Source organism: Pygoscelis adeliae, unplaced genomic scaffold, assembly GCF_000699105.1.
Source record: "Pygoscelis adeliae isolate BGI_AS28 unplaced genomic scaffold, ASM69910v1 Scaffold189, whole genome shotgun sequence".
Classification (NCBI taxonomy): domain Eukaryota; kingdom Metazoa; phylum Chordata; class Aves; order Sphenisciformes; family Spheniscidae; genus Pygoscelis; species Pygoscelis adeliae.
Window position 1 is genome coordinate 872,783 of NW_008825543.1, and position 27,629 is coordinate 900,411.

A 27,629-nucleotide genomic window follows, 5' to 3' on the forward strand; every position below is an offset into this window, starting at 1 on the left:
TAGGGAAAAACTGGTGCAAAAAGAATCCTTCCTATTTTTATTTTTTTTTACACTTTCCCAGCTTATGTTGGGACCTTTACTAAATTATATTGCTCCATGTTTTAAAAATCAGGTGAGTTTCTACATAGTATGAGAGCGTAACAGTGTTCCATAGTAGACAAGTGGTTTCTTTGGTTGCTCAGTAAAGAGGCGTGTGTTACTGTCATACTGCATCATGGGCTTAGCAGGGCTGGTTGCATGTTAAGAAGGTGAACTGATAATCTCTGGGATAACATTAAACATCTCTGATGGGTATTAGACATGGAACTCAAATGTTCTACTTAGTTGCACCCCGAAATCGTATACTTAAAAGCAAAACAAAACCCAAGCGCTTTGCCATTAATGAGTTGCAACAAGCACAAGCCACTTCTGCTGGGCTTGCTCTTATAATGGTAGCTTTCATGTGCCAGCATTCAGAAACAGTAACTGGGAGGGTAAAGTGTCTTTTTCCCCCTCAGACTTCCGTTTAAAAATGAATACAATTGTATTTTCTTGTTTTATGAAAAGGCTTACTTAACTTTTGAGGCTTTTGTTAGATTTTAAAAATGGCTTGTCAAGAAGTGTGCAGCCCTTTCATAATTACTTATGTCTATAGAAACTATTTTTTTTTCTTCATTTAAAAGCCCTTTAAAATCATTGGATGAAAGTCAGAGCTGCAGGTATTCAGGGCCAGTAAGTAATTGCAAATTCACCAAACAGGTCCTCAGCTAGTAACCAGTAGTAGTGTCTTGAGTGCTGAAAGCTCCATATGCCAGCCCTTAGCCTGTCTAATCACCTTCTTTTGGTTTTGTTACCATAGATTGGAAATTGCAAGGAGCTGCTATGTACAGAATTTATAACCTAGTCCTGGTACTGTTTTCTTTGAGGTCTACTCTGTCAGCTGCTCTGAAAAATTTACTATAGCCTACCAACCAGAAATCTTTGAAAAATATTAAGGAGCTACCTCGCATGTATATATAACATGATGGTGGTTTTGTACTTGCTGAGCTTCTTCTAGGATGGGGAGATGTGCTGTTCTCTTTAGGTAACAAGATTAATGCTTCAGAGGGTTGAAAACACCTGAATTGTTTAAATTGGTCTAGGTAATTTTGACAGCTTGTGAATTTTACAGTTCTTCCCTCTGTCCTGTTAAAAGAGTAGGTACCAAAAACTAAGCCTAATGAAATGCTTCAAAAATAAAGCGCATGCAAGTGAAAAAGAAGACTGGAGAGAGAAAGATGTAGTGACTATTAATAATGGAGACAAGCATTTAATGTAGGGGAAAAATTTTTGAGATGTTTAAGTACTGGGACCTAATGTGCTGCACAATAGTCTTGAGTCCACACTTACTCCTTCTGAAAGTCTAGAACTAAGTTACAAGACTGTGTAAATAATGCAGAAAACTGTCCTCGATTGTCAAATGTCAACATTCTTCATTTTTTCCTTTCAGCATTTCACGAAGTCTCCGTTTACCCACAGAAGGAACTTCCCTTTTTTATCCATTTCACAGCAGGCCTATGTTCATTTTCGGCAATGCTCGCCCTCCTCACGCACCAGTTCCCTGAGCTGATGGTCATTTTTGCTAAAGCTGTAAGTATCGTCTCTGTCATGGGGCTTATTTAGGTAACTTGTAAGGGATCTTTGGGAGTTTCGAGGTCCATGGTGAAGTAGGCTGTAGTCAGTCTCATGCTTGTGCAGCATGAATTATTTTATCTCCTTTTGTAAGAATCTAGTTAGTGACAAACACTTGTTGAAATTTGGGCAAAATGTCTATTTTGATGAGAAGGTGACCTGTTACTATGACATACCATGGCTTTAATTTGCACTCTTATGGTGAGAGAGCAGCATTTCAGCACCAGAGAAATTTTGCCACAGAGCACTGTGAGTATGGATTTTATTCTCACAGAAGTGGGAGACTGCAGTGCAAGAGCCTCAAAAAAAAAAAAAAAAAGCATTGACTGGAGATTTTGAGAAGTGAGTAAAAGGCAGGCTGGACTGCAGGAAAAACAGGTCTCTTGCTGAGCATTGGAAACTAGTAGCATGATGTGAATGGAACAGACGAGAACAGGGGTAAAGCAATTGTTAACTTCCAAGCCACGTTCAGAAGTTAGTTGTCACTTGCCTTTTGGGAACCAGACCCAATGGTTTTGTATCTCATCTGGTTCCAGTTACTAAATGGAGAACATGTTCAGTGACCACAGTTCTGTCATTTGAGTACCTGTTCAAGGATAGAAATTGTCAATCAGGCTTTTAGCTAGATACGTTTCTAATCTGTGCTGCTTTAAATATATCTAAATATGTCTGCTTTTGAGCCATTTGTTGTTATGGGTGTCTTCTGTGCCCATCTCCTTTCTCCTTCTCTCTGCCCTGCTCTTCTTAGGGCTTCTTTTCCTTGCTTATCTGTTAATAATGCTTCTGGCTGTAACCTTGACATCTTTCCCTGGATGCTGAAAGCTGTGCTGTCTTTCTTCGACAGAGGGAGAAGCTGCATAGGCAGCTTCCCCTCCCCACTTTCAAACTAAGCCATGCGGTGTATTTGGCCTTTATTGAACTGTGGATCTTATGCAGTAGAGCGGAGTGGCAAATAAAGAGCTCTGAACCCTCAATGAATCATTTATTCTAGCTTTGCTAGTCAAAATAGAGGGTGAAAGGTGTTATGCTTTCTTGCTGTTTTAATGCAGCAGGTAATGGAGACCCGGGAGGTAAGCCTTTTTTCTTAAGAATACTTTGTTTCTAAAAGCGTTGGCTTTGCTAGCGATTCTAGTCTACAGTGTCCAAGTCATGCAGGTCTGAGAGTGGGGCCTCATTTCCACACAGTTCTGTTGATCTTTATGTTGGAAAATGTAGTTGGACATGCCAGTGACAAATTTCAGTGCTGCTCATAATTGGCTGGGTTCATAGTAACTAGGGTCTAACTATCTGCTTGATTAATTCTGTAAGGGCTGCATTAGCAAAGTTGTATGATTTCCAAAGAGATACAAGGTCAAATGTTATGCTAACAAAGAATTGCTTGGTGAAGTTCTCTGCTGGGTTTCTTGAACCAAAAAAGACTTTGTACGAGTTAGTTGGCTTTGCATAATGGCGTTTTGAATGTCAAGTGACATGTCCAAATGTGGGGAAAAAACTCCCAGGGTTTGGTCACTTGGCAGTGTGTTTATTTCACTTATTTTCTATAGGAAAGGATGGATAGTGTCTATTCAGCTGAAAGGATGATCAAGAAGCATGCATATTGCCACATCATTCCACCAACCAAGTCACAGTAGTGGCAGGCACAGACAAAGGGGTTTTTGCCACTCACTGTGCTGGCTTACTACTGGCAAAAGTGGAAACTGTGTATTGAGATAAACAGACAAGAAGTGAATTCTGTATTAATCTCTTGAGATTGACAGCTGAGAAGGAAATACCATCTTCCAGTATTCTGCTATTTTAGATAGAATTAATGTTAACTCCCAATCATACTCTAATGACTAATATTCTTCCTTATTTTAATTATTAGATTATTGTACTCTTGATCCCATTCCTGATGTTTTCAGAAGCATTCAGAAAACTTGTAAGAAACAATGATATTCGATATCAAACTAACACTTCCAATTTTATTCATAGATTGCTTCAGTATTTTAACTATAGATAATGCTGTGATGGCTGCTAACGCTTTATAAAGCATTATCTCATGTATAAAGCAATTATAAAGCAATCTCATAGATTGCTTCAGTATTTTAACTATAGATGATGCTGTGATGGCTGCTAACGCTTTATAAAGCATTATCTCTTGTGTTCTGGAGGTATGTGGCAGTAGCATCTAGTTGAATTTTCATACTGAAAATGGAAGCTTACCTTCTCTTTAATGACACCCGCCTCTCCACCAAAGGATACTGTAATAAAACAATTACTATTTGCTGTATCTAGTGTTATATCTGCAGGTAATTTCAGTGCTTTAAACTTTCTAAATGAATTTTTTTTCCCTGTGTATTTCATTATTTCAAGTATTTTTTCATAACTGTGTTTTAACTTATTACATATAGTAATTTGAGATAATAAAGTTCCAGATGGTAGATACCTGGAGTGCTTTGGCCTTAGTGAAAAAGCGATACAAAATATATTTCCAACAAATCTAGAACACAGTTCTAGGAATGACAATTGGAAAGTATTGTGTATATGGAATTTTTTGCTATAAATCTCTAAGTGACTTAAATATGACTATTTAGATTACATTTCAGTTGCTTCTTAATCAAACTGTTGTTTCCAGCAATTGAATCTACAGCAAAGTGCATGCCTCCAAAGGGTTTTAAGAAGTTGAATACCTTTCTATTGACTTGAAAAGTCAGAGTTTACATATTTTCATTTGTTAGTGCTTGAGTTTGTTTCCTCCATAATAAATCACAGGGTAAATCTTGGCAAATTGCTAAAAATATTCCAAGTGGCCAAAAATCACATTGAAGCATTTACTAGTTCCAATGTATACAGCATAATACACCATCAACAGAGACTTGAGCACTGGCACCGGCTGTGAGTCGGCTCCCTCTGGAATGGGAGGCAGTCCTGCCTCCACGCTCCCTGGCCATGGGACCAGGCGCCAGAGGGATTTTCGTTGTCTTGCACAGGTGGAAGGGTTTGCAGGCACTAGGGACTGGTGCTGGCAGAAGTGTTTAGCATTTACGGATCCAGTTAGAGCCAACTGTGGCTTGTTAGTTCTCTCAAACTCAGACTTCTAATATTCTTTGACTAAGGAAAGATGTACCATGTGAGTCAGTGCAGGTGAGGACAGTGGAATAGGCAGTGGTAGAGAGCTCCGTATGACGTGCAGTATGAGTGCAATCGCTCTCAGTGGGTAAGAACTCAGCCTTGCTGTTGGTTTCAGCTAGATTTCTGATCTCTTGGAGAATCACTCTGTTCTTGATCATCAGAGACAGCTCTGTTTCTTAAGTAGCTGCTGTTCAGAATTTTCTCAGTAAGCGACAGAAGGATGGAGGTACGCAAAAGGGGTGACAATAACCTAGACAGTCACTGAGCAAGCTGAAAAATACTCTGTTACATAAAACAATTTCTGTTGAAACTGCAGACAAAAGGGTCTGATGATTTTTCCATTCAGTATGAATTTTTATTTTTTAATAACTACATAGGTGGAGTACTGGGTAGCTATGTATCATCTTGCAAAAGTGATGTTGCGCAATTCCTTCTGTAGTATCTTATAAAGACACTGAGAAGTCTGCCTTCAAGAAAATTAGAGATGCAGAGTGACAGCAGGCACTGTAAATAGTCTTCTCAGAAGTTCCTGAAAGCAACCAATGTGCTTACTTTCCGAGCAAATCAATCCCATTTTTTAAGTCTGAACCTTGTGCTACTGGAATAGATGAGTATTAGTTAATATTAAAGTATTGAAAAAATACTGCAGCAGTGTTCTGCTAAATCCTACTGAAAACAACTTCCTTGTTCAGGGAATTGGACAAAATCCTAAGACAGTCCATGTTCCAAAGTGTTTTGATATGGATTGCTTGATATTTTCACAACAAAGAAAGAAGTCATGGGACTTAAATTAAAAATTGGCTAATTTTTATGATTGCAAGATTAGGAGAAAACATTTCTCATTCTGGTCGTTCTGTAGCTCCCCATTAGAGGATTCCTTGCCATTTTGCTGATAGCAGCCATCTAGAGACAGAAAATAGGACTAAACAGAGCCGCGTCTGGCAAGTCCTGCTTTCTGTGACACTCTGCTTTACTTTCTGAACAAATCCCCCTACCACTTTCCCCAAAGCTCATTAAGTGAGACTGGAGAATTAACTTTTTAGCCAGCTGCTGAACTTTTCATATTTATAAACACTTGAGTCTTTTGCTTATCTAAGAGAAAATGTGTATAGTTTGGAGATGTGCACTTCCCGGCCAATGTGTAATGAGTGGTTCTACACTTCATAGAAAAAAAGCCTGAAGTTTCCTGTCACAGCTGAGTGTCGATGCCAAGGGCAAAGGTTTCTTGCCTTGCTAATCTACATCTTAACTCATGCACTTAATGTGAAGGTGCCACACGCAAACAGGCAGGGAAGAAGCTAGCTGCAATGAAAAGCTCCTGCGCTGCTGTGAATGTTATGTTTTAAAAGCCTTTTTAATGTAATATTTGAGGTTATGATAGAAGCCAGGAGGGCCAAAGTAAAACCCTCAAAGTAAATGAGTCCTGTCATTGCTGCCTCATGAAAAGAGGGTTTGTATGAGGATAACACAAGTCCCAGCGGAATACTTGGGGGATGGGTTGAGAAGGTGCAGGGGAGTTTGCACCATTTGTTTTAGCCTAATCTTTATTTCTGGAACTGTTTAGATGGCATCTAGAATATGGATCCTGTCTGGAAGCATGGGCCGGTCGTGGTGGATGGTCTGTTCAGTTTTCACACGTTTGAGTCGATGACCTATAAATAATCCATGCCTGAATATCCAAGAAAATAAGCTACCCTCCTCCCCAGTCTGTTCAACACTGAAGGCGCAGTGCTCAGAGCAGCTGGAAGAGTTGTAGCACAGAGAAACGCCGTCCTAACCCGTCCTGCTTCTGCCTAGGTGCTGCGGGTGCTGTGGCCTGTGAGTGCTCCCAGCGTTCTGGCCTCCAGCTGAGTGGACCACGCCGGGGGGCACGGGGGGTGAGTGGACAAGGCTGGAGCCATGGCTTCCAGGGTTTTTTTTCTTCTTTTGTGTGTCTTGACTAATATTTAATGATTACTACAAGCCTATTTCGTGGCGCCAGCATTGAGGGGATCATAGCTCTGTTGCCTTGAGGGGTGGTTTCTTGTTCATACCTTGAGCCTGTAAAAGGACGTTGGTTTTGAAACTGAGCTAATTTTTTGTTGTTGTTGTGTTCTGTTCCTTCTAGTGCTTTGGGACTCTTCACCCTTCAGCTTCATTATGGAAAACATCGAGGTCTTCCTGCTGTCCAGTCTCTGGTATCAGTCAACTCCAGTGTGACTGGAGTGTGCTTTCCGTGATGGTTAGATTTCATTGTTCGCACGAGCCTCACCGCCAGTGGTTAGCTGACCCCTAGATGTGGGGGGCAAGGAAGAAAGCTGTGCTATTCAAACTGGTATCTTTGACAGGCTTCCATGTCGGTAATGGTGCCTAACATACGAATTTCTTCTTTGGCCTTAGTCTGTAATAATCTAAGAAAATATTTTTTGTTGAGCAATACCTTATTGCTCTCTTAATCAGTTGTACAACTGGAAGCTAATACTTCCTCTGTAAGGAAGGAGAGGACACAAACTGAGCAGATGTTTGGAGTATTGACACTTCCTTCTCAGCTGCAGATGCACCAGATAATTGGCTTGGATTTAATTTTATAAGCCTTTTTCAAAATATTTGTTAACAGCAAAGTATGGTTCTGCTTTCCTTATTAAAAGGTTGCTTCTTAACACATTGAATTTGTTGACTTCTTAAGCGTCTGTTTAATATAGATTATAGTATGCAAACAAAGATTTGTTTCTTCTGTATCCTGTAAGCTTGCATTACACAAGGAAATGGTAGTATAAACTCCTTTATTTTATATTGTTACTTCTTTAGATTTAATTGTGCATCTTTTGTCTTTCAAACCGCTTTACCTTGAAGAACAGGATGGTTTCTGAAACTGCCAAAAGTGATTGTAATATCTGCATGGGAGTCTTTTTGGGAGACCTGAAGTTTTCAAGTGTTACTCTAAAGTACTGTCGTTGTTGATATCCAGACTTGAAGAGAACTGAGATGTGGAGCACTCTTCAAAGGAATTGCTTCATATACGGGCCAGCCACAAGGGTTTGTTTACGGCAAAGGTGAAAAGATGGCTGTGGCGGCCAAGTGGTTTGAGATAATTGGTGTGACCTCCATTTCCACTCTCCCGCATTAGAGAAAATGTCTACTTTTTCACATTCGGGTCTGCTGCTCGGCATTGAGGAAGCAGGGTCATGTTAGTCAAGGCTTCTTAGAAGTGGAAATGATAGAAATAGCACAGGCTTGTGGATAAACGCTAATTCTGAGCACATGAAAAGTTGTCCATCATCTTACATGCTACAGATAAACACATGTACTTACCCATAATAACTAGGGAGATTTTACACGTTTAATCTTCACTGATCTTTGTGAAGGATTGATGTAATCCACAATGTTAATGGCTTCTTTCAAAGGTGGTGTAAATTATTCTAGTTTCTAAATCTTGGATGGAAGAAGTTTGCTGTAGCCTACTCTATTCTCTGAACTAATACCTAAATCAATCAATTACAGGTCAATTTGAATTGACCTGTAATCTATCTTGACGCAGAAGACTGAGAATGATTTTTTTTTTTTCCCCCCCTAAATCCTTCTTTACCTTGTAAACAAAGTACTATGAAGTGGACAGTCACCTATGCATCTCATATAAGTGTAGCTTATTTGTAACTCTGGCTGAGAGGAAACACACGTGTTCAAGTAGAAATGCCATTGTTACTCTCCACTGTATATTTCTATTGACTGGGCTTTAATCCAAGCTAAATACTTGAATTCATTGAGGAGTCAAGAGGGGAGCCCTACAGAAAGGTACTACCAAATTTTTTTGAGTTGCCTAACTACTAGTAGGTAATTTTCTCAACTTTCTTTCCAGTTGAATGTATGCCATTGGGGCTGTTTCTCACTGTGGAATCATTGTGGTGATTAATAGATATGTTGTGTTCATGTAATTTCACTTCTTGGTCCGCAGGGGCCCATAAGGTAACCAACCTAATGCTTTTTAAAGTTGAACATTTTCCAGCATTTGTGTGGGGTTATAAATGAAGCACTGCCTCCCATGTATCATCCCAAGAGCTGCTTTCTTTCACTGTCCTCCCCTGACATAACAGTAACAGAAAGGGGATGGGCTTATGCTGAAAGTATAGCTGGCAACAGGCTATGTAATGAAAATCTTCCTGTCTCTCTAGAAGTGCCAGTAATTCTTGAGGATGGAGGAGCTCTCTGTATGATTTCCTAGCAGGATTGTTCATGCTTTATAGGAACGTTCATTTGCTGCTTAGGAGCAGGGACTCACCACTTGATCCATACCATAGTAATACCATATCAATCCACATGCAATTAAGTTGCGTGTGTGTGTGTGTATATATAAAAAAGACAATTATGACTCAGGACAGATAAGCACTGATTGTTGCCATTTCCCTGACACGTGCACTAGGGTGACCTTAGAGCCATTGGGATGGCAAAACCCTTTCCACGAGGCTGTATGGGATGTCAGTAGACTTCTCAAATTTTCATTTCATTCAGAATAGCCAGTGAAAGTCAAGAAACTTGAAAATCAGCGTTTATTTATATACCTGATGCTAAGATGTATATTTGTAAAACGGGGTAATTACAGTCTTTTTGATTCATTTAGGCAGGATTTGAGTTTGGGGTAGGTTTGGTTTGTTGGGGTTTTTTTGTTGCTCGCAGCGTCTCACCATGGCATGACAGATTAGTTTTTGATCAGAATGTCCAGGAAGAGGAATGCTGCATTTCTTCCTGCCAACCTCTTACTTTTCCAGAAGTAATCTCCCAAAAGGACAGGAAGGGAAGGAAAGAGGGAAGTGTTATCACAGATAGTAAAGCTATTGTTTGTGAGGCAATTAGGCAACTAAATTCTTGTGTGAATTTGCCCTATCGTACCAGTGATTTTAATGAAGTGTCTAAAGATCTTTGTGGATCAGGACTTTTATTGCATATGCATCTGGGGAGATCACACAAGCATGGTTTGTTATCTTGTTATTGAACGAACTTTCTAATGTTGGCTGACTTTAAATGAAGTATTTGGAAGTTAATACCTAAATGCTATTGGCTATTTGATGTCATTTAGACACACTAATCCTTTGAGCCTGACAAATGTCCATCAGGTGTACTATTACCATATACCTACTTTATCTGAGGAACTAATCAGTTTGGGAGAGTGACGGCCATGGCTTCAGTCTGTAACGGGCCCCTTTGTAGGAGCGTTTCAATCCAGTGTATCGTGACGGTACAGTGGTGCTACCAGAGGTCTGCAGTGGCCGGTACCAGCTGCCCAGGGAAGGATGCAAGGGCAAGCCAAGCATGTGCGTGTCTCCAGAGCACGCTCCAGCCACTGGTGTTGCAGGGTCATCTCCAGAGGTGATGACTTTGTACTGAACAGCTTTCAAGGGGTAAAACTTTCCACTGGCTATTGGCGCTGTTATAGTAATAAAACTCTTAAAGCAGTGGCAAGGCAGTTTAGACTAAAATATTTCTGCGTAACAGGGTCTGCTTGAGGCAACTCCAGTTCATGTGGGCTTATAAACCACATCAGAATTATCCTCCAGGGAATGAGCCCTCTTGCCGTTATTTACCATGCTGTGAGCCCTTCATTCTTTGAAACTAGGGATAGATACATGCATAAAAGCTAGTAATGCATGCATATATGTGGCAACAGGACTCTTCATGCCGTCAGAAACCCTGGTCACTGAGGTTATGTTGACAAATTCATAGTGGAGATGGTCACCTCTTAGCCCTGGCTGCTGCACTGGAGTGGTTCTCGGTGCAGGTTTGTCGCAGGCCAGTTCCCTTCCCGCATCTCCTCTGGAGCGGGCCAGGGTTGTTTATTCCCTGCTCCTCGTCCTGGAATTGTTGTGAGGGTGCCAAGGCTCGTAGATCCATGACTCTGAGCAAGGCAGGGTTTAAAGGTCATAGTCAAGGCCATTAATAACAAGGTGCAAACGGCTGGTTTATATGTAATGTGAAGCTTTTTACTTATTTCATTTTTGCACTTTGGGGGCTCTGTTTGCTTATGGAGCACTTGGTGTCTGGTACCTATTTAGGCTGAGAGCAGGCAATTGGGTTCCTTCAGGCCTTCAGAGGAATGCAGAAAATTGTTCTCTGGTGTTGTAATTCTGCTGGGATAACCGGAGCTTATTTGTCTCACTGCTTATTAAATGCATACTTGTCTTGAGGTCCTCTTTTTTTCTGAGAAACATTGGGTGAATCCCAAGGACCACAAGTGAGAGGAAGATTCCAGGGGGAGGGGGAGAGTGAAGCGCCTGCACCTCTCTACAAACTGCATCATCTGCCTCCAGTGCCAGCAGGATGAAGAGGTTAAATATGAGAGCAAACTCCCTTAGAGAAAAGGAGACGTATGTACGGGGCTCGTACAGACATAAATTAATTTTGCCCTTCCCCCTGCCCAGAGATGACACACTGAGGGGAGATGCACCTCCCAGACTACTAATATATGGGGTGTGTGGTTGGGAGCCACATGAGGTGGTGCTGAGATTTCAGAATGGGACCAGCTGTGGAGGTAGGGAGCAGATGTGCACTGATGCTGTATTCTTAGCAGAGGACAGCGCTGGTAGCAAGGGCAGAGAGAGCAGATGGGGTTCATACTCTACCAGCCTCTGAGCAGCACCCAGGTTGCCCTGTTCTGCTGTTAAAAAGGACAGACACTCCTCCCTTCTCTCTTCTGCAGTTAAGGCTGTATGGCTGCATAGGTGATGTGCGAGCTGTTCTGATCTTCTGCTTACGGGTCAAAAATCACCTCTAAACATCAGGTCACATTGACAGTAGCAATCATAGTGGGCTTCTGTGTTCAGTCTTCTGCGGTCTGAATTCACCCAACTTCTAATAAAGGTGGAGAGAGAGGAAAGGCGGCTTCAGTTTCCAGCTCTTGTCTCCAATCTCCTGGCTCCCTCCTCCCTTTCTTGAGCCTCCTAAGTGGGGCGTGCTCTGCATGCCCCAGCCCTTAGCACTGTATGAAGAAGACAGTGATCAGGGATGCTGCTCATGCGCTTGGAATTTTGCTCGTTTCCAGCTTCGATTGTTGTATTGTATTTTTGGTAGGCCCTTCGGTGAGTCTGGTCATTAGGGAAAGCTAGATAACACACCCACACTTATTGCATCAGTAAGGGTGCATCCACGAAGATGAGTATGTTTCTCCATTGGGGATCTTCTTGCTTTGGTTATTTCTGGCCAGTGACATTTTCCTTTTCCTCTGGATGCATTGAATTGTGCAATCATACCGTGGCCTCATCAGGTCGGACCCTTCTCTTAAGAACCTCTTGGTTTCTTTTCTAATTTGGCTGTAGGCTATCCTCAGTTATAAAACAGTGTGAGACAGTATGTGACTATTGCATTCTCCTGCATTGACTCATCAGCTGAGATTCCAGAGCAGTAACCCCCTTGCTGCTAGCTGGAGCAGCCCTCCGTGACTCGGCTTCAGTAATAAGGGATGTGAGAGCTCCCACACAGATCTTGATGGGTTATGCAAATGTTAGTCAAAATGCCCCAATAAATCTGTCCCTGAGAGCCGGACCTGTTAGAGCAGATGACCCCCACAGAGCACGCTGTCGCTGGCACAGGTACGCGAGCAAAGCCTTTTGTGTAGGTATGAACATGGCGGTGAAGAGAAAGGGCACATGGCAGCGACAAGAGGGCTTTAGGACTGGGGTGTAGCTGAGCAGTGTATACACTCTGCATTGCTGGGGGTCAAAAACTTAATCGATCTTATCACTATATCCATCCAGAAAAACGGTGGTGTCGCCTGGGCTAAGGCGCACTCTCACTCGCATGTGGTTTAGTGGAGAGAATACCCTGAGTTTGTGTGGATCCCATGTTGCCAATGCTTTCTACCTCCTCTTGTGTGTCCTGTCCAGCTTCTTCAGAGAAGGTAATTTATTCAGAAGCTCATTAAGCAATTAATTCTGCTCCTTGTCCTTGAGTTCAGACATGCTTTTGACTGGAGGATAATTAGAAGATGATCTTGCATAAAAGGCTCACGGCACATTTTAGGCAGATAACTTGAGGGGCTTGTGAGAGGAACTGAGTGTTCCCTGACAAGACTGCAGCCTTCATAAACGTTTATAGATGGAAAACACCAGCTTGCTGAGGATGAGTGTGCTGAAGGGGAGCTTCGGTAGGGCTTATCTGCGGGAAGACATACACTGAATTTCCTTCAGCCCGCAATGGGATGTCTTCTTGCACAAGCTCTGGGAGTTAGTTCTAGCTAACTAGTGTATTTCTGATTGCCAGACATTGTGCTTTTGCTAATTGCTTGATAATAAGAAGCAAGTGTAGTCTTGCGTAGCCCTTTGCAGAAGAAACGCTCACCTCTTCTGTCGGGTAGACTCGAGATCGTCAGGCTGTCTCCACGTCTGCTCCTCCAGGTGCTTCTATAATACTGGTACTTGCTTCCAAGAATTTTTAGTCCTGTGATTTACTGCTGTGCTGTGACAGGGGAAGGCAGCTGGGCAGGGAGTCCCATCGTGGCAGTGGACCCAGCAGGGCTATGGAGGGTTGCTTTCTCAGCTGTGGTTATTCTACAAAGTGCTGAAGGCAGCCAGTTTTAGTATCTCAGTGATGGTATGGGAAGGGGGGAAGACAATAAACGCAAGACAACCTGGCCTCGGGAGTTTTCTCCTTCGTTTTAGAATGTTCAACATCTGCATTCAAAGGGAAGACATATTTTGGCAGCAGCCATTGATTAAGGTGTCATTCATCAGGTGGGCCTACAGATTTGCTACGGAGCAGTATTTCTGCTGGAAGACACTTCCCAGGGGTCGTCTGGAGAGGAAGAAATGTTTATTGATGGCTGACCCCAGGTCCCCAGGCACTGGGTCCCTCCCAGCCCACAGAGCGTGTCCTGCTCTGGGAGGGAGGCTTGGATTGATTGCCGAGGGGGCAGCATTTTTTTAAAGTCTGTCGTAAATTGATGGTAGGTGGAGCAGTAATGAAGATAAATGAGGGAGCTCTTCCTGGTAGATTAGCCTGCATGCTGACGAACGCTGTGCTACGGCAGGCTTGAAATGCCTTTGGCCTGGCTCAGACCTCCCGCTCACCTGCCAGCATTCCTCGGCACAGCCAAGACGGAGAAAATCTTTGGGGAAATTGCCTCTCCTTGAAATTCAGAGAGCTTCGAAGGGCCAGGGGTGAGACCCAGGAGCCTCCCAGGTAAAACACCACCTTGAGTGCAAGTTCTGCAAGAGCAGAGGGGGTGAAAAGTGCTGCTCAGCCCTCTCGTGCTGTCAGTACGGGATTCAAAAGGGAGGTGGTTTAATTCCGTAAGAAACGGGTTAGGCAGTGGGGAGGTGGGATTCCTGTAACTTTTTTAAGAGCTCTGTTAAAACGTCACCTTTTTGCTTGTCCGTGGCTCTGCAGCAGCTCTGCTGAAGGTCCTTTTTCTGTATGAGCAATCTTGGTGGTCTGGCACAGATTAAGGTGCTCTAATCTGGCCCATGGCAGACTCTTTAAATTCTTTGAGCAGTTCCCATCGAAGCAGTTTTCAAAGTGGTTTTCTCTCACCACTTAAACTAATATTTCCTAGGGCCATTGGGTAAAATCCCCATTCAGAGATGCTCTTCGTGCAGTAGCCGATGGGTGTCTTAGGACCAGAATTATCTTCTTTGCCTTAATCCCATCCTGCTGCTTTGACCTTCCTTCAGACATTGCAGTTGTAGCCTGCTCAGCTCCCTCTGCCCACACATCTCGCTGCTGCTGGGAGAAAACCCCGACTCCTCGGAGAGCTTTGGCAGCCCCTCTAGCAGCAATAGCAGTGTGAAAGCAGACCCCAGTTAAAAGTATTTACAGGTGAATGTTACCGTTGACTTGTCTTTTCCCGTTGTTGATGTAAGCTTATAAATTTCATGAAAACTTGCTTTGAGTGTGTGAAATGTCCTTACCTACCCATCAGCATGACGACGATCAACATTAGGAAAACTTAACAACATTTTTCCTGGGTCAGGGAGCAAGCACAGCCTGCCCGGGGCAATGGGCAGCCGAGCTCTGGGAGGGAAGTGTAGAAGCACCCCTATCAGCTTCAGCACGTGCACAGGAATTGCAATATGATTAAGGTAATTTTTTTTTTTTTTTTAACAATTTAGTTTGCAGGTTCCACTGTCTTACTTGTACATTAATTCTGTTTGTGTGGATTGGTACCTTTTGACCAGACTCTGTAAAATATCTGTACACTAAATAAAGCATCTTTGTAATCACTGCTTGCCCAAGTTGGGGGAAAAAAGAATTGAGAAAATCTCTAGAGACGAGAGGGGTTGGTCTCTGTAACGTATCTGCTGGCAGCTCTGCAGCTGCCTGCCCCTCCTCTCATCAGCTTCAATTTCAGTTGATAGTTTGTTTCGGGTGTTTGGTTTGGGGTTTTTTTACGGGAAAGGTTTGGAAGCTAATCTAGCATCTCCTGCTCGACCCAGTGCTATGTCATTAGATGTCCTGGAGCGTGCTACTGCTTATGAAGGATTCCGCTGGGGCTTTGCACGCTGGATGCCGTGGCTCCGCTTTGTGGGAAACAACAGATAACGCCCGGGGCGGGGGAGGTCTGTGCTTTAGGACCGCGGGAGCTGCAGGCAAGCAGGTAGAAGAAATGCTGTGTGCTGCGGCCCGATTCCTGCTCCGGGGGAAGTGCCCAACTGGGTGTGTAGGAATTCAAAAAGCAAAGAACATCATTTTCTGATACAGGTTTATAATGAATTTTGACTTAAAATAATATGCAGTATACACAACATACAAGTGAGTTTTACAGAGATGCTGTTGTATCTGTTGACTTCAGAACCTACCAGTAAGTTCACAGATTTTGTTTGCTTTCTCTAGCCCTCTGTGTCTGCCAACATTTAGGGGTGGCCCTTGTCTTTGTGCAGTCACTCAGGTTTCAGTTCCGATTTACAGCTCCGCCTGTCACCTTCGCTGGGGAGACGAGGAGAAGCCTCGTGCAGAGGTTGCTCTTGCTCAGCGGGGTCAGCAGCGCGGCTGGGGGTGGTGTGCTGGGTCCGCTTGAGGGAAACATGGGGATCACAGAACTGTCTTATGGATTCATAACACCCTTCCTCTGGCTTTGCAAAAAAATAAAAGCAAGAACGCTTTTTGCAAGAGCGGATTATTCTGAACTAGTGGTTTTTGCTGGTGAAACTTTTCTGCAACGTAAATTCTCTGGGGAGGTGCAGGTTTCCTCAGCCATTGCATCCCGACGATCTGTCCTCCAAGTCCGTCTCGGTTGCACCGTCCCTTTGCAAAGAGAACAATGGGCAACAGCAGTTTCACAGTTTAAGCAAGGATTGCGGACTCCTCCTAGGTAGGGGATTAGTTTTGCTGAGCAAATAGAAGGGTCCACAGTACCTCCTGGGAAATGTAGTCCTTTCTTTAGTGCTTTGCAGAATTAATTAAATAAAAGCCATGCAGTTGAACTACAGCTCCCAGAATGTCATGGCCCTCAGGGCACAGGGTTTTAAAAAAATTTGCAAGGGGGGGGTGGCAGTGGACTCTTCCCTCTGTGCTCCCATCTCCTCAGGTCTGGTCCAACCACTCGGCCCGTTTCGGTGCTTTACACGTGTGCACGTCCACAGTGTCCTCACACTCCTTGCAGCGCACAGCGCAGCACCAGTGGAACTTGCACTCGCACTTGGTGACGCGCGTGACGCGCGTGGTGTCGTACCCCCGCCCGCAGCACATGACCTCGCAGCCGTCCGTCCCGCGGGACATCTTGTTGCACACGCGACCGGCCGTGCCCAGGGAGCCTGGAAAAGGAAGCGAGAGCGGGTCAGGGTGTTCCTCCTCTGTCTTGTTCAAATGCTTCCTCCACCCCCCAGTCGTTGGCAGCGGCAAGATTGGGTATCTACCACCTGCAGTGGAGACCGGGGATACGACTGCCTTAGCAGCGGTGAAATCTCGGTGTTTCTGTTACAGCACGTGCCACAGTGTGGCTCCGCAGCGTGGCCTCCAAAGGCTGGGCACAGGCTGCGGGGAAGAGGTTGCGGAGCCTGTGCTTGCTTTGCCTTAAGGGCATGGGTTGCAGCGTGGGCAGCAAGCCTGGCCAGGGACGCAGCTTTGGTGACCCTCTGCATGGCCACTCCCCCACACCCGCTGCTGAAGCCTGCACCCGCTGCTGCCCGGAGTGCAAGAGCAGGGGGGGACGGGCTCTCTGCAGCCCTGCTGTGCACAGGGGGGGCCCTGCAGCGGGGCCCCTGCGGCAGCGTATCCCTTGCCAAGCCGGCTTTGCAGCTGGCAAAGCTAGAAATGCCCCCTCTGCTCGGGCTAAGGGCTCACTGAAGGGCAGCGGGAGCATGTGCTGCCTTCCCCACAGAGCCTGCACGGCTACTGCGAAGCCCCGACCTGGGGATGCCACGGGCTGGGAAACCATTGATCTTCTCTGCAGGAGCCGAGCAGCCCTGACGCCGCCTTCCCCGCTCTTGTCCCAGCCTCAGGCTGTGTTCAGAGGAGCAGCCAGCAGCCTGCCACACGAAACGAGCTCTTTATTGCCTATTTAAGGGAGCTTTGCTCTGCAGGAGAAAGGCTCTGAGGAAACGCTGCGCTACATTCATTACAAGAGGCCTGATGGGTTTGGATCTTTGGTGTAAAGCCTGGAGATTTTGGACAAACCCAGTCCTGTCTGCACAGGCGTGAGGTGCTGTGGGGACCCAGTGCTCCGGCGAGCACTGACACCCACTGAGGGTCTGGGTGACCCCCAGTGGCACAACCCCACCACCGGGGACTGGTGTTCAGTGGGGGAGCTGGCATCCCAAAGCAGCCCTGCCAGGCTGGACTGGTTGGGAGCTGCTGGCCTGTCAGGAGGGGAGGAAAAGCTGGTTTTAGGCAATGACTGGAGCTTTGGTTTTTACCTGCCGACTTGTCCATCACACAGTAATCAGGTGAGTTCTCAAAATACACCAGATCTGTTTTCGTGGGCTTCCTGAAGTTCTTGTTGGCCACTGTGAAGCCAGTGCCGTCCTGGTTCATCGTCACCTGGATGGCCCCGTTGTATTTCTTCCTTAGATAATCCCCCGTTTTCCGAAAATCTGACATCGCCAGCCAACAAGTCCTTAGTGTGCAGGAGCCACTGACCCCGTGGCATTTGCACTCCAGCTTCAGGAAACGCTTCACAGCCTGTGGGAAGAGGGATGCCATGAGGACCAGCAGTCACCCTGGGCATCAGACATCGCGCCTGGGTCTGCTCGTCCCTGGTGCAGCTTATCAGCCCTCACCTGTGCGGGATGGGGCTCCTACCGGGAGAGGGGTGCTGTGTACGGAGGCATTCCCATGCCAGTATCAGCGAGGACACGTGCTGGGGGCAAAGGTAAGCAGCGTCCTGCCCATCCCCACAGGGCTGCTCCCCAGGCAGGGTGTGCAGGGGGGCACTGGGAAGGCAGGGCAGCGTCCTGCCCCCATCTGCAGCAGGACCTGTGCTCCACGGCCACCCAGGGTCCTGCTCCTATGCCCAAGCTGCTCCCACTGCCCGTTCCCTTGCAGGGGGTCCCGGTGGGACGGCTGGCTAGGCACTGGTCTCGGCTGCAGGGGCTGCACTCACCATCCTCCCGCAGCGGTTGTTGTGCAGGTTCATCAGCGCCCGGGCATCCTTCACTTTCTTTTCCTTGGCATCTACAAAGGCTTTGGCAAACCGAATCCCGTAGTTGATGTTGTCACTGCAGCCGCCCCAGTCGAACTCCCCGCGCTCATCCTTGGAGCGGCCCCTCTTGAGCGGGTCGCAGCTGCAGGCCTTCAGGTCCCCTTGGCTGCATGCCCGCGTGATGGCATAGACCACTCCAGCCGAGGAGATGGCGTAGACGAAGGCAGCCTCCCTGCTGCCTGCCAGGGGAAGAGAAATGGAGATAAGGAGTGAGTGTGCCAGGCTGTGCTGGGCGCCCGCAGCCCACCAAGGAGCAGGGCACCGTGCAGCAGCACCTTTGTGGCTGGGGGTGAGACCATCCCGCACATGGGTAAGCCAAGTCCAGCCATCTCTGCTGGCCACCGAATTCAGCCTCCGCTTCCCTGGCATCTTTCAGACTAAGGGGAATTTCATGTTGAGCCTCAGGGCTCAGCAGTTCGGGGGGTTGGGCTGCTCTCGGGGCTGCCTGACCAGTCCCCCTCGCTGACCTGCGGCTGAGGGGCCATGCGGGTGCCCATCAGTGCTGAGCCTGCAGGACCAGCCAGCACCCTTCGGCTGGGGCTGCCTCCCTCCCGAGGCGATGCTGAGGGCGGGAGCTGGCGGCAGCTCCGGCCGGGCTCGGCTTTCCCCGCACGGCACAGCGTGCCGCCTGCTATTTTATGTCTCTGGTTCGAGTTCGCAGCTGTTTTTATAATGCTGTAAAAGAAACTGCAAATCAAAACCATGTTCGTCTTCATTTTGAGAGCCTTTGAAAGCAACTTCAAAGGGAGCAGAGCTCTCTTTGGGCCTCGCAGGATGGGGCTGTGGCGAGGAGCTTTCATCATTCCCAGTCCTTTGCCAGGAGAGGATGCGGGCGGGAGTAAAGGTGCCGTTGAGGGGATGGAGAGGCTGAGACTGGGCAAGCTGCAGCATGGCAGGGTAAGTGCTGCGTCCCGGCGCTTTACAGACCCCTTCCCTCCAGCCAGCTCCTCTCCGGGGGTCTGGCTTGCAGGCACTGCTTCTTGTCCACCCCCCCGGGCAGCTGCCCCATCCCCCGGCCAGCTGGGAGCAAGCCCCCTGCTCCCCGGCTCCCTCCACGGGCGCTCACATGTCCTCCATATGAGCCGCTCCTGTCGAGTGGAAAGGCTCTTCCCATCCGCCTTTGATTTGGAGGCCACGTGGCTGGATGCGCCCCGGCATGTCACGGCATGCAGCAGCACCTGTCCCGCAGCGCTCCTGCCTGCACCGGGACTCATGCCGGCTCCCGGAGTCTGCTCGCTGCCGGAGCCCTCCCGGGGGCGGCTGGAACCCACGATGCTGCTCCTGCTCTGGAACTGCCCCTGTCCCTGTCCCCATCGCGCCTCTCCTCTTCACTCCTTGGGTACATCCCTGCTTGTGTTGTATCTGTCCCTCACCTAGAGCGGGAAGGTCCCTCCCGGGCAGGGTCTGTGCCCAGCCATCCGTGCAGGGCTGGCATCTGCCCCATAGCCGTGGTCCTCCTCCACCTTGGAGCCCGAAGCGAGGACTGGAGCTGCGGCTCTGCCTTGTCTCCCTTGCCATGCAAGGGAACAGCCAGTTCCCACGTGAACTGCTGAGTCCTGGCCAACCCTGCTCTCCAAATATTTATATATCCCATTACTGTTTACATATGAGCCTGTTCTCCGGAGGTGTCTCCTCCTTCCCCCTTCTCCCCCAGTGCTCCCCCTGCTCCATCTCATCTGGTGCAGCTATTCCAAACGCGGTGCTCTGTTCCCATTACTGCTTGATTAATTTACAGGGGAAGGCAAAGCTCTCCTAAGGGAGTAACCTAAGCCACTGGGCACAGCAGCCCAGCAAGAGGAGAGACTCTCCCAGGGAGACAAGGCACGCAGCGGTGGAAGGGGACGGGGCAGAACCTACTTCGCAGCATGACCCGGCCGAAGACGGTGTGGTCCCGGTCCAGGGTGCTGCAGTTCCAGCGGTGGTGGCGGAACTGGTGCTGGCACTCCCGGATCCACTCCTTGGCTCCCTCCCCGACCGACTGCATGATGTCGGGGTACCTCTGGCACAGCTGCCGCTGCTTGTTCACCAGCCCGGGGATGTTATCACAGATCACCCTCGCGCCCAGCGCCCCGATGTACCTGCGAGAGAGAACGGTGCTGCATTACTGCGCTGCCTGCAGAGGGGGAAGGTGCGGGGCTCTGGCTCCCCGGGTCCTCACCCTGCTCGGGGGGTTCTTATATTGAAGCCTACCTTTCCCTCTTTTCTTTCTAGCTGTGTCACAGCTGCTCTGTGCTCTGCCGAGGGTGTCCCCCCACAGTGGCATGCCCTCCTTGCAGCATCCCCTCCGCGTGGGTGAGCTGGGGGAGGCACAGAGCATGCCGCTCACTGTGGTTCAGACAGGCAGGACACAGGGACAGGGCACTGCTGAGCCATCACAGCCGCTGGGCTTTTGTCTTTGTGTCTAACAATATAATCCCAAGCTGCACCAGCCCGGGGCAGGGGGAAGCTCTGCTCTGTGCATGCATCACTGTGGCAGGGAGCAGGGAAGCCTGCGGAGCCCATCTTCCCTAGGAGACAGCCAGAAATGGGCGCTGCAAGTTGTGGGGCCCGCAGCCCTGAGAGCCTGGGCTGCTCTGGGAGCTCCTGGGGTGGCAGCGGAGGAACTTGCTGATGTGCAAAACTTCCCTCCGACCCTCTTCCCTACATCCCAGCCCCACTCTGCAGCTCGGCCCTGCTGAGCACAGCAGGATGGAGCCCAGCTGAGACCAGCGTGGCTGGTGCTGGTGCAGGCTCTGCAATGCCTCCTGCCTGCACACTGGCTGGGGCACACCGTGGGGACAAAGGTCTGTGGCATAGGCACCCGCGTCATGCTCAGGTGGGGGAGAAAGAGGAGCAGGCTTCACCTCTTGTTGCTGCAGTCCTCATTCACACTGTTATCCCCCAGCTATCTAGTTCTCTCTGTGTGTCTCTTGCACTGGTGAACATTTATGATCCGTGCTCTGAAGCTGGAAAACTGGGAGAACTACCCTGTGTCTCCTGTCCTAACTGTACCCTGCCTGCACCCTGGTCCCCTCCCTGCAGCAGTGGGGAGAGGATGGGAGCTCGGAGCAGAAAGATAACGCGCAAACAACAATCTGGTAGAGCCTGGCTGAGCCCCACAGGCAGCTTTCCATGGACACGGGGGAGGGACCCCGAGCTCTGCCCCGCAGCCTTCCCCACGCCTCGCACCAGCCCGGTCAATGGCAGCAACGTGGAATTTTCCATCCCGGGTGAGCCCCTGCCTGCACCGGCCGCTCGCCCCAGCCAGGCAGCGGCTGCTTGTGCCGGAGTATGTTGTTTGCCACAGAGCACGGAGCTGTGATTCTGGCTGGAAGGGATGAGGTTTGGGTGGGATTCAAATTTTTCAACCCCCCCAGACTGGAAGTAAGAAGCTCCCTTTAATAATAATAATAAAAAGCAATGAGCTTGGGAAATATTTCATTGTCTCTCTCTGGCCATGTTCTATCACTTCTATCAGCCCCAGAGAGAGCTCACAGGCTCAGGAAAGCCCTGCGAGCACGGAAAGCAATGGGATCTGTTCCCTCTTTTAAAATACTTTGTTTAAATGCTGGCAGAAGCACAAGGTCATCTCAGGCTGGAGCTGAGCATAATAAACCCAGCTCCCCATGGCTTTGCAAGCCCCAGCTCTGAGGGCCAGCGAGCGTTACTTTCACAAGCTTGCTTGTCAGCCTTTCATCCTGCAGCAGGGGGACAAGGGCGATGGTGGAAGCCGTTTAGGAAAGAAAAGCCAACAGGAGCTCATTGAGCAATGCTGACTGCAGGCGTTTAATTGCCTCGCTTGTGCTGGGCTGCGAGAGCGGCCGGTTCCTTCCTGCAGTGAGCAGGGCGAGGAGCATCCCACCAGCTGGATGATGGTACAGGCCAGCGGTCTCAAGTGGGGCTGCAGAGATCCCACGGGGAAGCGTGGCCAGGTACCCTGGCCCTGAATTCATTCTGCCCAGCCTGCCTGGTCCCAGCAAGGATGGGGATGCTGACGTGTCCCTGCCTGCACCGCCAAGAGCTGGGACGAGGCTGCTGGGAGGCAGCGGTGTGGCAGGATGGAGGTTGCAGCAGTAGCCAAAGCTCCGCTTCACTGGAGGAAAGAGATGCTGGGAAAGTTGGAAGAGGTAAAATGTTCTTTGATGGGCCACCTCACCAGGGACCTTGTGGGGAACCCCATCCCCTGTCCGCCTCCAGTGCTGCTGAGCTGTGGCACTGGTCTTGCTGGTAACGGCGGGGGGGGGGATGGCTTTGGGGAGACACGCTGGCAGCTGGCAGAGGAGCTGCCTCCACTATGGGAGAGCCGGCAGATAAAGCACCGACTAACACCATCCCCTGGGAGACTGAGATCAAGGAAAACCCTCCAGACAAGATAAACACCAGGCACTCCCTTTTTCACACTGTGAGCTAATTACTTCTCGTTAATTCTCCTGCCAAACACCCAGATCAGAGCAAACATTATCAGCAGGAGAAAGTGGAAGGAGAGCAGGGCGAAGGGCACCAACCGCCAAGGGAGCACCTCACCGTGCAGGGTCCCAGACCCCCACCAGGGTTGGTGGCTGCATCTCTCTCTGCTTGTAGCTGCAAACAAGCAGCGTATTTGCTGTGGTACCTACAAGCCTCCATTGCAGATTATGTACCGAAATCTGTCCCACGATTGCTGTGGTGTTGGAAAGTGGCATGGCACAACAAGGGGGAAAATTCCTCATGTGTCTTGGAAAGGCTGTGGTTACCTCGGCGAGACCGAGATCTTCCATTTCGTGAGAAATGCTCCAGTTGGGTTCAGTTACTCTGAAATGGAGCGAGACGAGGAACATCAGAAAATTCTGCCAAGCAGAATTTTGGAAGGGAAAAAACCCAAACATTTGTTTTGGATTGATTAAAGCATCCCTTCCGATTTTATTTCTAAAAATCTATGACATTTTAAAAACACTGAAATAGGAAAGACAATGGATGTTCTGAGAAGTCCCTAGCTGCCTTATCAGAACTTCATTTTTAAAAAATGAAGTTGTGCTGGAAGTGGCAAATTTCTGTGAAATGCTGTACTCTTGGGGAATCTGCATTTTTACAGCAGAAAAAAACCCCCAAGCCCTGAGTTCAGAAAGTCTGTGAGAGGGAACTGCTCCTGATGCTGAAGGCTGCTCGGGCCTGGACTTCCACATGGTCAGAAGGAGAGAGGCAGGAGCAGCCTGTGAGAGCCAGGCAGCCTGCAGCAAGGAGGAGCTGGGAGGGAGGGAGTTAATAATTAAGTGCATGTGGGGATAACGATCCCCCACCCTGTCAAATGGGGTTCCATGGGATGCTGCCTCCTGCAAGGTCCTCACGTAGCATCTGTAAAGCCCTTGCATTGCCCTCTTGCTAGGGGCAGAGCTGTTTGCTCAGCTCAGGCAGAGGGGCTGGCAGCGATCCCTCTGACGGCCTTTGGCTGCGTGATGCTGCATCATTTACTTTTTGCAAATCAGCGTGCAATCGCAGGCTGGCCGTACTTCCCATTTGCTCCTTGAGTTCAGCTGCCAGGAGGCGGGTGTGAGCCGCACTGCTGCGGGAAACGCTGTGCTACCACGCGTGGCACTGGACCTCCACCTCCCGCCTTCCCTTCCCTGCTCCCTGCAAGGAGCAACTTGTGCAGCAGCAGCAGCAGAGACCAGAGACCTCACGTTACAAAGGCAAGTGCTTGAATTCAGAGCCTGTGAGGTAAAGGAGGTAAAGCGCTCCTCACTCCCTGCTAGCCTTTCCCTTCTCTGCAAGTAACCTGCTGCACAGATACGTCCACCGAAGCAGCTGAAGCGAGCTCCTTCTGAACAGCCCGGGAGCGCCAGACGCTCCGATGCGTTGGGGGAACAGGAGACAACTGTCACATGTTGGCTCCCAGTTGTTTTTCTTGTTCTAAGAGTCTGCTGACTTCGACTCTTATAAACAAGGAGAAACCTAAATTGCTTCTAAGATAAACATGCAAATCAGAGGCAGACGCATCTATTTACTTGGCAGCATGCATTTTGTGCTAACCCCCTTCCACGGCTTGCCTCCGTGCTGTATGTGTCCTGCTCCCGTGCTTCCCACGAGAGCCTGCCCGGCTTCCCAAAGGACTTGCAGACTCCTCAGGGTGCTCTCGCAGAACAGTGTGGCCCTTGTCATGTCTCTGCCCTCAGCTCAGACTGCTCTGGTGAAAGTCTCAACAGCTCAGAGCTTTCCCATCCACAGCGGCTCTCCTCCCCGTATGTGCGGTTCCCTTCGGGTTAGGAGGGGATCCCCACAGTTGCATGTGGGCTGCGAGTTCCTGGGATCCACTGCATCTGGTCCCAAGGATCGGATCCCAGTATGCCTCACTCCTTCTCCATCTTCACTGTGCTGGAATCTTTTTCTGGATCAATAAACTGTGCTTTTGGCACCAACATAGTGCACGCAGCTTCCCAGTTGCTGAGCTCTCAGAAAGACCGAAAGACTCAGGAAAAGCACTGTACCCCAAGTGTAGCAGGGGGGAGATCAAGAGCATGGCCAGAGTCTAAGGCACCTTAGCAATAGGCAGATGGGAACTTCTACGGCTGGAGAAAGGAGACCTCTCCAGCAGCCTGAGCCAGCCTGCCCCAAACGTGTCAGCGTAAGCCTGGCCAGGTGAGCAAACCAGCTGTGCGGCTGCTGAGGGGCTTCTCTGGCTCCCAGGAGCACCAGGCTGCATTTATGGGGCCTTGGGGGCTGCTCTACAAAACCAGCAGTCAGAGGGAACCATGACTCTAAAGATCAAAGTAGGAAGATGCTGCAAAGGGGAATTCAGTTTCCTGTTCACTATAAATAACCAGCCCTCTGCAATATAGACCTGGGGCACCTCCAGATTTTTTTTTGTAACTCCGAGCTGTTGGCAGTAATTTTGTTTAATTGCTAAAACCCTTCTAGCTGACCCAGCGGTTTGAGGGGGCAGCTCTCCAGTCCCGAAGAGGCAACGGCAGCGAAGCCCCTGTGTGCACCCAGCTCCGACTGTCACCAGCCACCTGCGAGATGGCGTTTCTCCAGGGAGTCGGTAAGTCAGCCTGGCAGAGGCGAAGCCTCGTATCTCTGCAGCGTGCCTGGCTGCTGCTTGCTTTGCGTAGGGCTGGGGCGAGTGTTGCAAGGAAATACCAGCCATTGCGGGGCTGCAGTTGTTGCGGTGGCTGGGGCAAGCTCCGTGTTTCCTCCTGGTGCCAGCCCAGGGCTTGCCTCGTTGCGTGGTATCGGCCTTTGCCCAGGCGTGTCGGTGTGGGGTGCTCCGGTTACGGCTCCCCTGAATAGCAGGGCTGCTCTCCCCTGGTGCCGACCACGTGCCCTGGCTTTGCAGAAAGGCTGCCTTGGCTGCCTCCCACATCGTGGTGACCCGGTGAGATCCGAGACCACGAGAGGCTTAGCTGGGGTCATGCCACTGTTCTGGACTCACTAGTAGATATCAGGTGGAAACTGTCTCTTGGAAAATGAGGTTTTGAAGAAAGGAAAACATTTCATGGGAATGGGTAAAATTAAGTGGAATCAGAACTCGCTCTTGTTTGTCACTTTTCCGTAATGCCAAGGTGTTGTTGAGAAATATGTTAGTGCGCTAATTTAGTTTCTAATGGAAGTTATACTAGACACACTGCTGTATCTAATATTTCATTTTACACCATTTTATATGGCATTGAAAAACCTATTTGAGTATTACTTTCCTTCAAAAGGGAAATTTTTGGAATTGCCATTCTCAGGCAAATCTCAAAATTTTAGGTTTTTTGTGCTCTGCTTTAGAATGAAAACAGCTGCTGAAATGTTGGACATTCCCACTGCGGGAAATCAGGGTTGCACCGATACCATTAAAGGCACAATTTTAAATTAGATTAATACAAGATGAGCTTAACTAAAATCACTCTCGTAGATTAACTATACGTTGGGAGAAGGATGTCCGTGCAAGCAGCTATGATGACGCAGTGAGCCAGACTTCAGGCGCGGGGAAGCTCAGCCGGAGCAGCTCTGGGTACCTCCAGCGGCTCCCCAGCGCAGGGCAAGCCCCCCAGGCAGGGCCACCGCTGCCACCCGCCTGCTGCGGCACGCGGAGAGCCGAGGCACGAGGCTTCTTCATTGTCACTTGTTAATGCAGAGAGAGTTAATGGCTGAAAAACGATGGCAGGTTAACAGTTCTCCTTCCTGTGGCTCCTCTCTTCCTGAGGATCCCAAAAACATTTTGCAAACTGTTTTTGACTCCTTGTTTGGCGGCAGAGCAGGGTGGGAACAGAAACGCGGGGGGGATGCAGCGTCCGGAGGGGCAGGAGGTACCCTGGCCAGACACAGCACCATGAACCCTGTCAGCTCAATGGCTTTGAAATCATAGAGAGATGCTCCTCTGACGTGAAGCCGGATCTCGGCACAGGCAGCAGGCTGGGCTCTGACATCCCATCTAACAGGTTTTCAGCTTGAGAATTTGCCTTTCCTGATACTGCCTCTCCCCATCAAGCGCAGGGTGCTCTCAACTTGCTTAAGGCAATCTGGACAGCTTAAATCCCTGGACCCCCGGCCATGTCAGCTGCTCCTGGGAGTTCCTAACAGGCTCTCTCTTTTGTTACTGGCAGTAAAGAGATGCAGGCAGCCTCGCGCTGTGTGGTGCTGTGCAGAGCAGCACCCAGGGGCTCTGAACTTGACCAAATCACGTTTAAAACAAAAACAAAACAAAAAAGCAAGCAAGCAAGAAAAGTGCCAAGATGTTCCTGGCCACATTAAGCATGCCTCTCAGCTCAATATCCTCTGATGGCCACCGACTGCCTGTCACATGTAGCTCTCCCACCTAATATTGCTCAGGCAAATAACCTCAGCACCATTTGGCAGAAATGCTGAGCTTCGAGCCCCTCCACAGCTCCAGTCGGTGCCATCAGACGCCTGTGAGCCGAGCTGTAACTGGGGCTCAGTCCCAGCTCAGGATGTTCCCCTCGGCACCAGTTCTGCTCTCGCCCCTGAGCTTGCCATGCCAACCACGAACACTGCCTGCTCCCAAAAACAGCCCTGGGAGGGGTGGCATGGCACTGGCTTAAGCTCCACCATCACTTATAGCATTGGGAGTTTCTCTAGGTCTTTCTGCAAACCCGGTGCTGTGAAACCCCTGGAGTTCCCCTTGTCCATGCCCGGGTGAAGCATGGTCCGGCCGTGTCTTTCCGACCCAACGTGTACCCAAGCACCATGCCCGTGATGACATCTCCAGCCTCTTCTCCCAGATCAGCCCTGGGGGAAGGCAGTGCTGCCCCGCAGCTGCCGGAGCCCCGGTCCCCGTCTCCTCGGGTGGGAGATGCTCAGCCTCTTGTGCAAG

The 27,629-nt window shown here is 49.0% G+C and overlaps 2 protein-coding genes across 2 annotated transcripts in view; one reads left to right on the top strand and one right to left on the bottom strand.

Moving 5' to 3' along the window:
* Positions 1-7,397, top strand: part of ST7L (suppression of tumorigenicity 7 like) — a 27,766-nt gene extending 20,369 nt beyond the window's left edge. The window contains exons 14-16 of the mRNA XM_009331975.1: positions 1,469-1,608; positions 6,559-6,638; positions 6,869-7,397. Of these exons, the coding sequence (XP_009330250.1) occupies positions 1,469-1,608; positions 6,559-6,612 (194 nt within the window). The 3' untranslated portion in view covers positions 6,613-6,638; positions 6,869-7,397. The remainder of the gene's footprint in view (positions 1-1,468; positions 1,609-6,558; positions 6,639-6,868) is intronic.
* Positions 7,398-15,423: 8,026 nt separating this feature from the next.
* Positions 15,424-20,435, bottom strand: WNT2B (wingless-type MMTV integration site family, member 2B). The gene is made up of 4 exons (XM_009331937.1): positions 20,219-20,435; positions 18,263-18,540; positions 17,577-17,841; positions 15,424-16,475 (listed from the first exon to the last, which is right to left on the bottom strand). The coding sequence occupies exons 1-4, from the start codon at positions 20,343-20,345 to the stop codon at positions 16,246-16,248; spliced, it is 900 nt and encodes a 299-aa protein (XP_009330212.1). The 5' UTR covers positions 20,346-20,435; the 3' UTR covers positions 15,424-16,245.
* Positions 20,436-27,629: the final 7,194 nt, after the last annotated feature.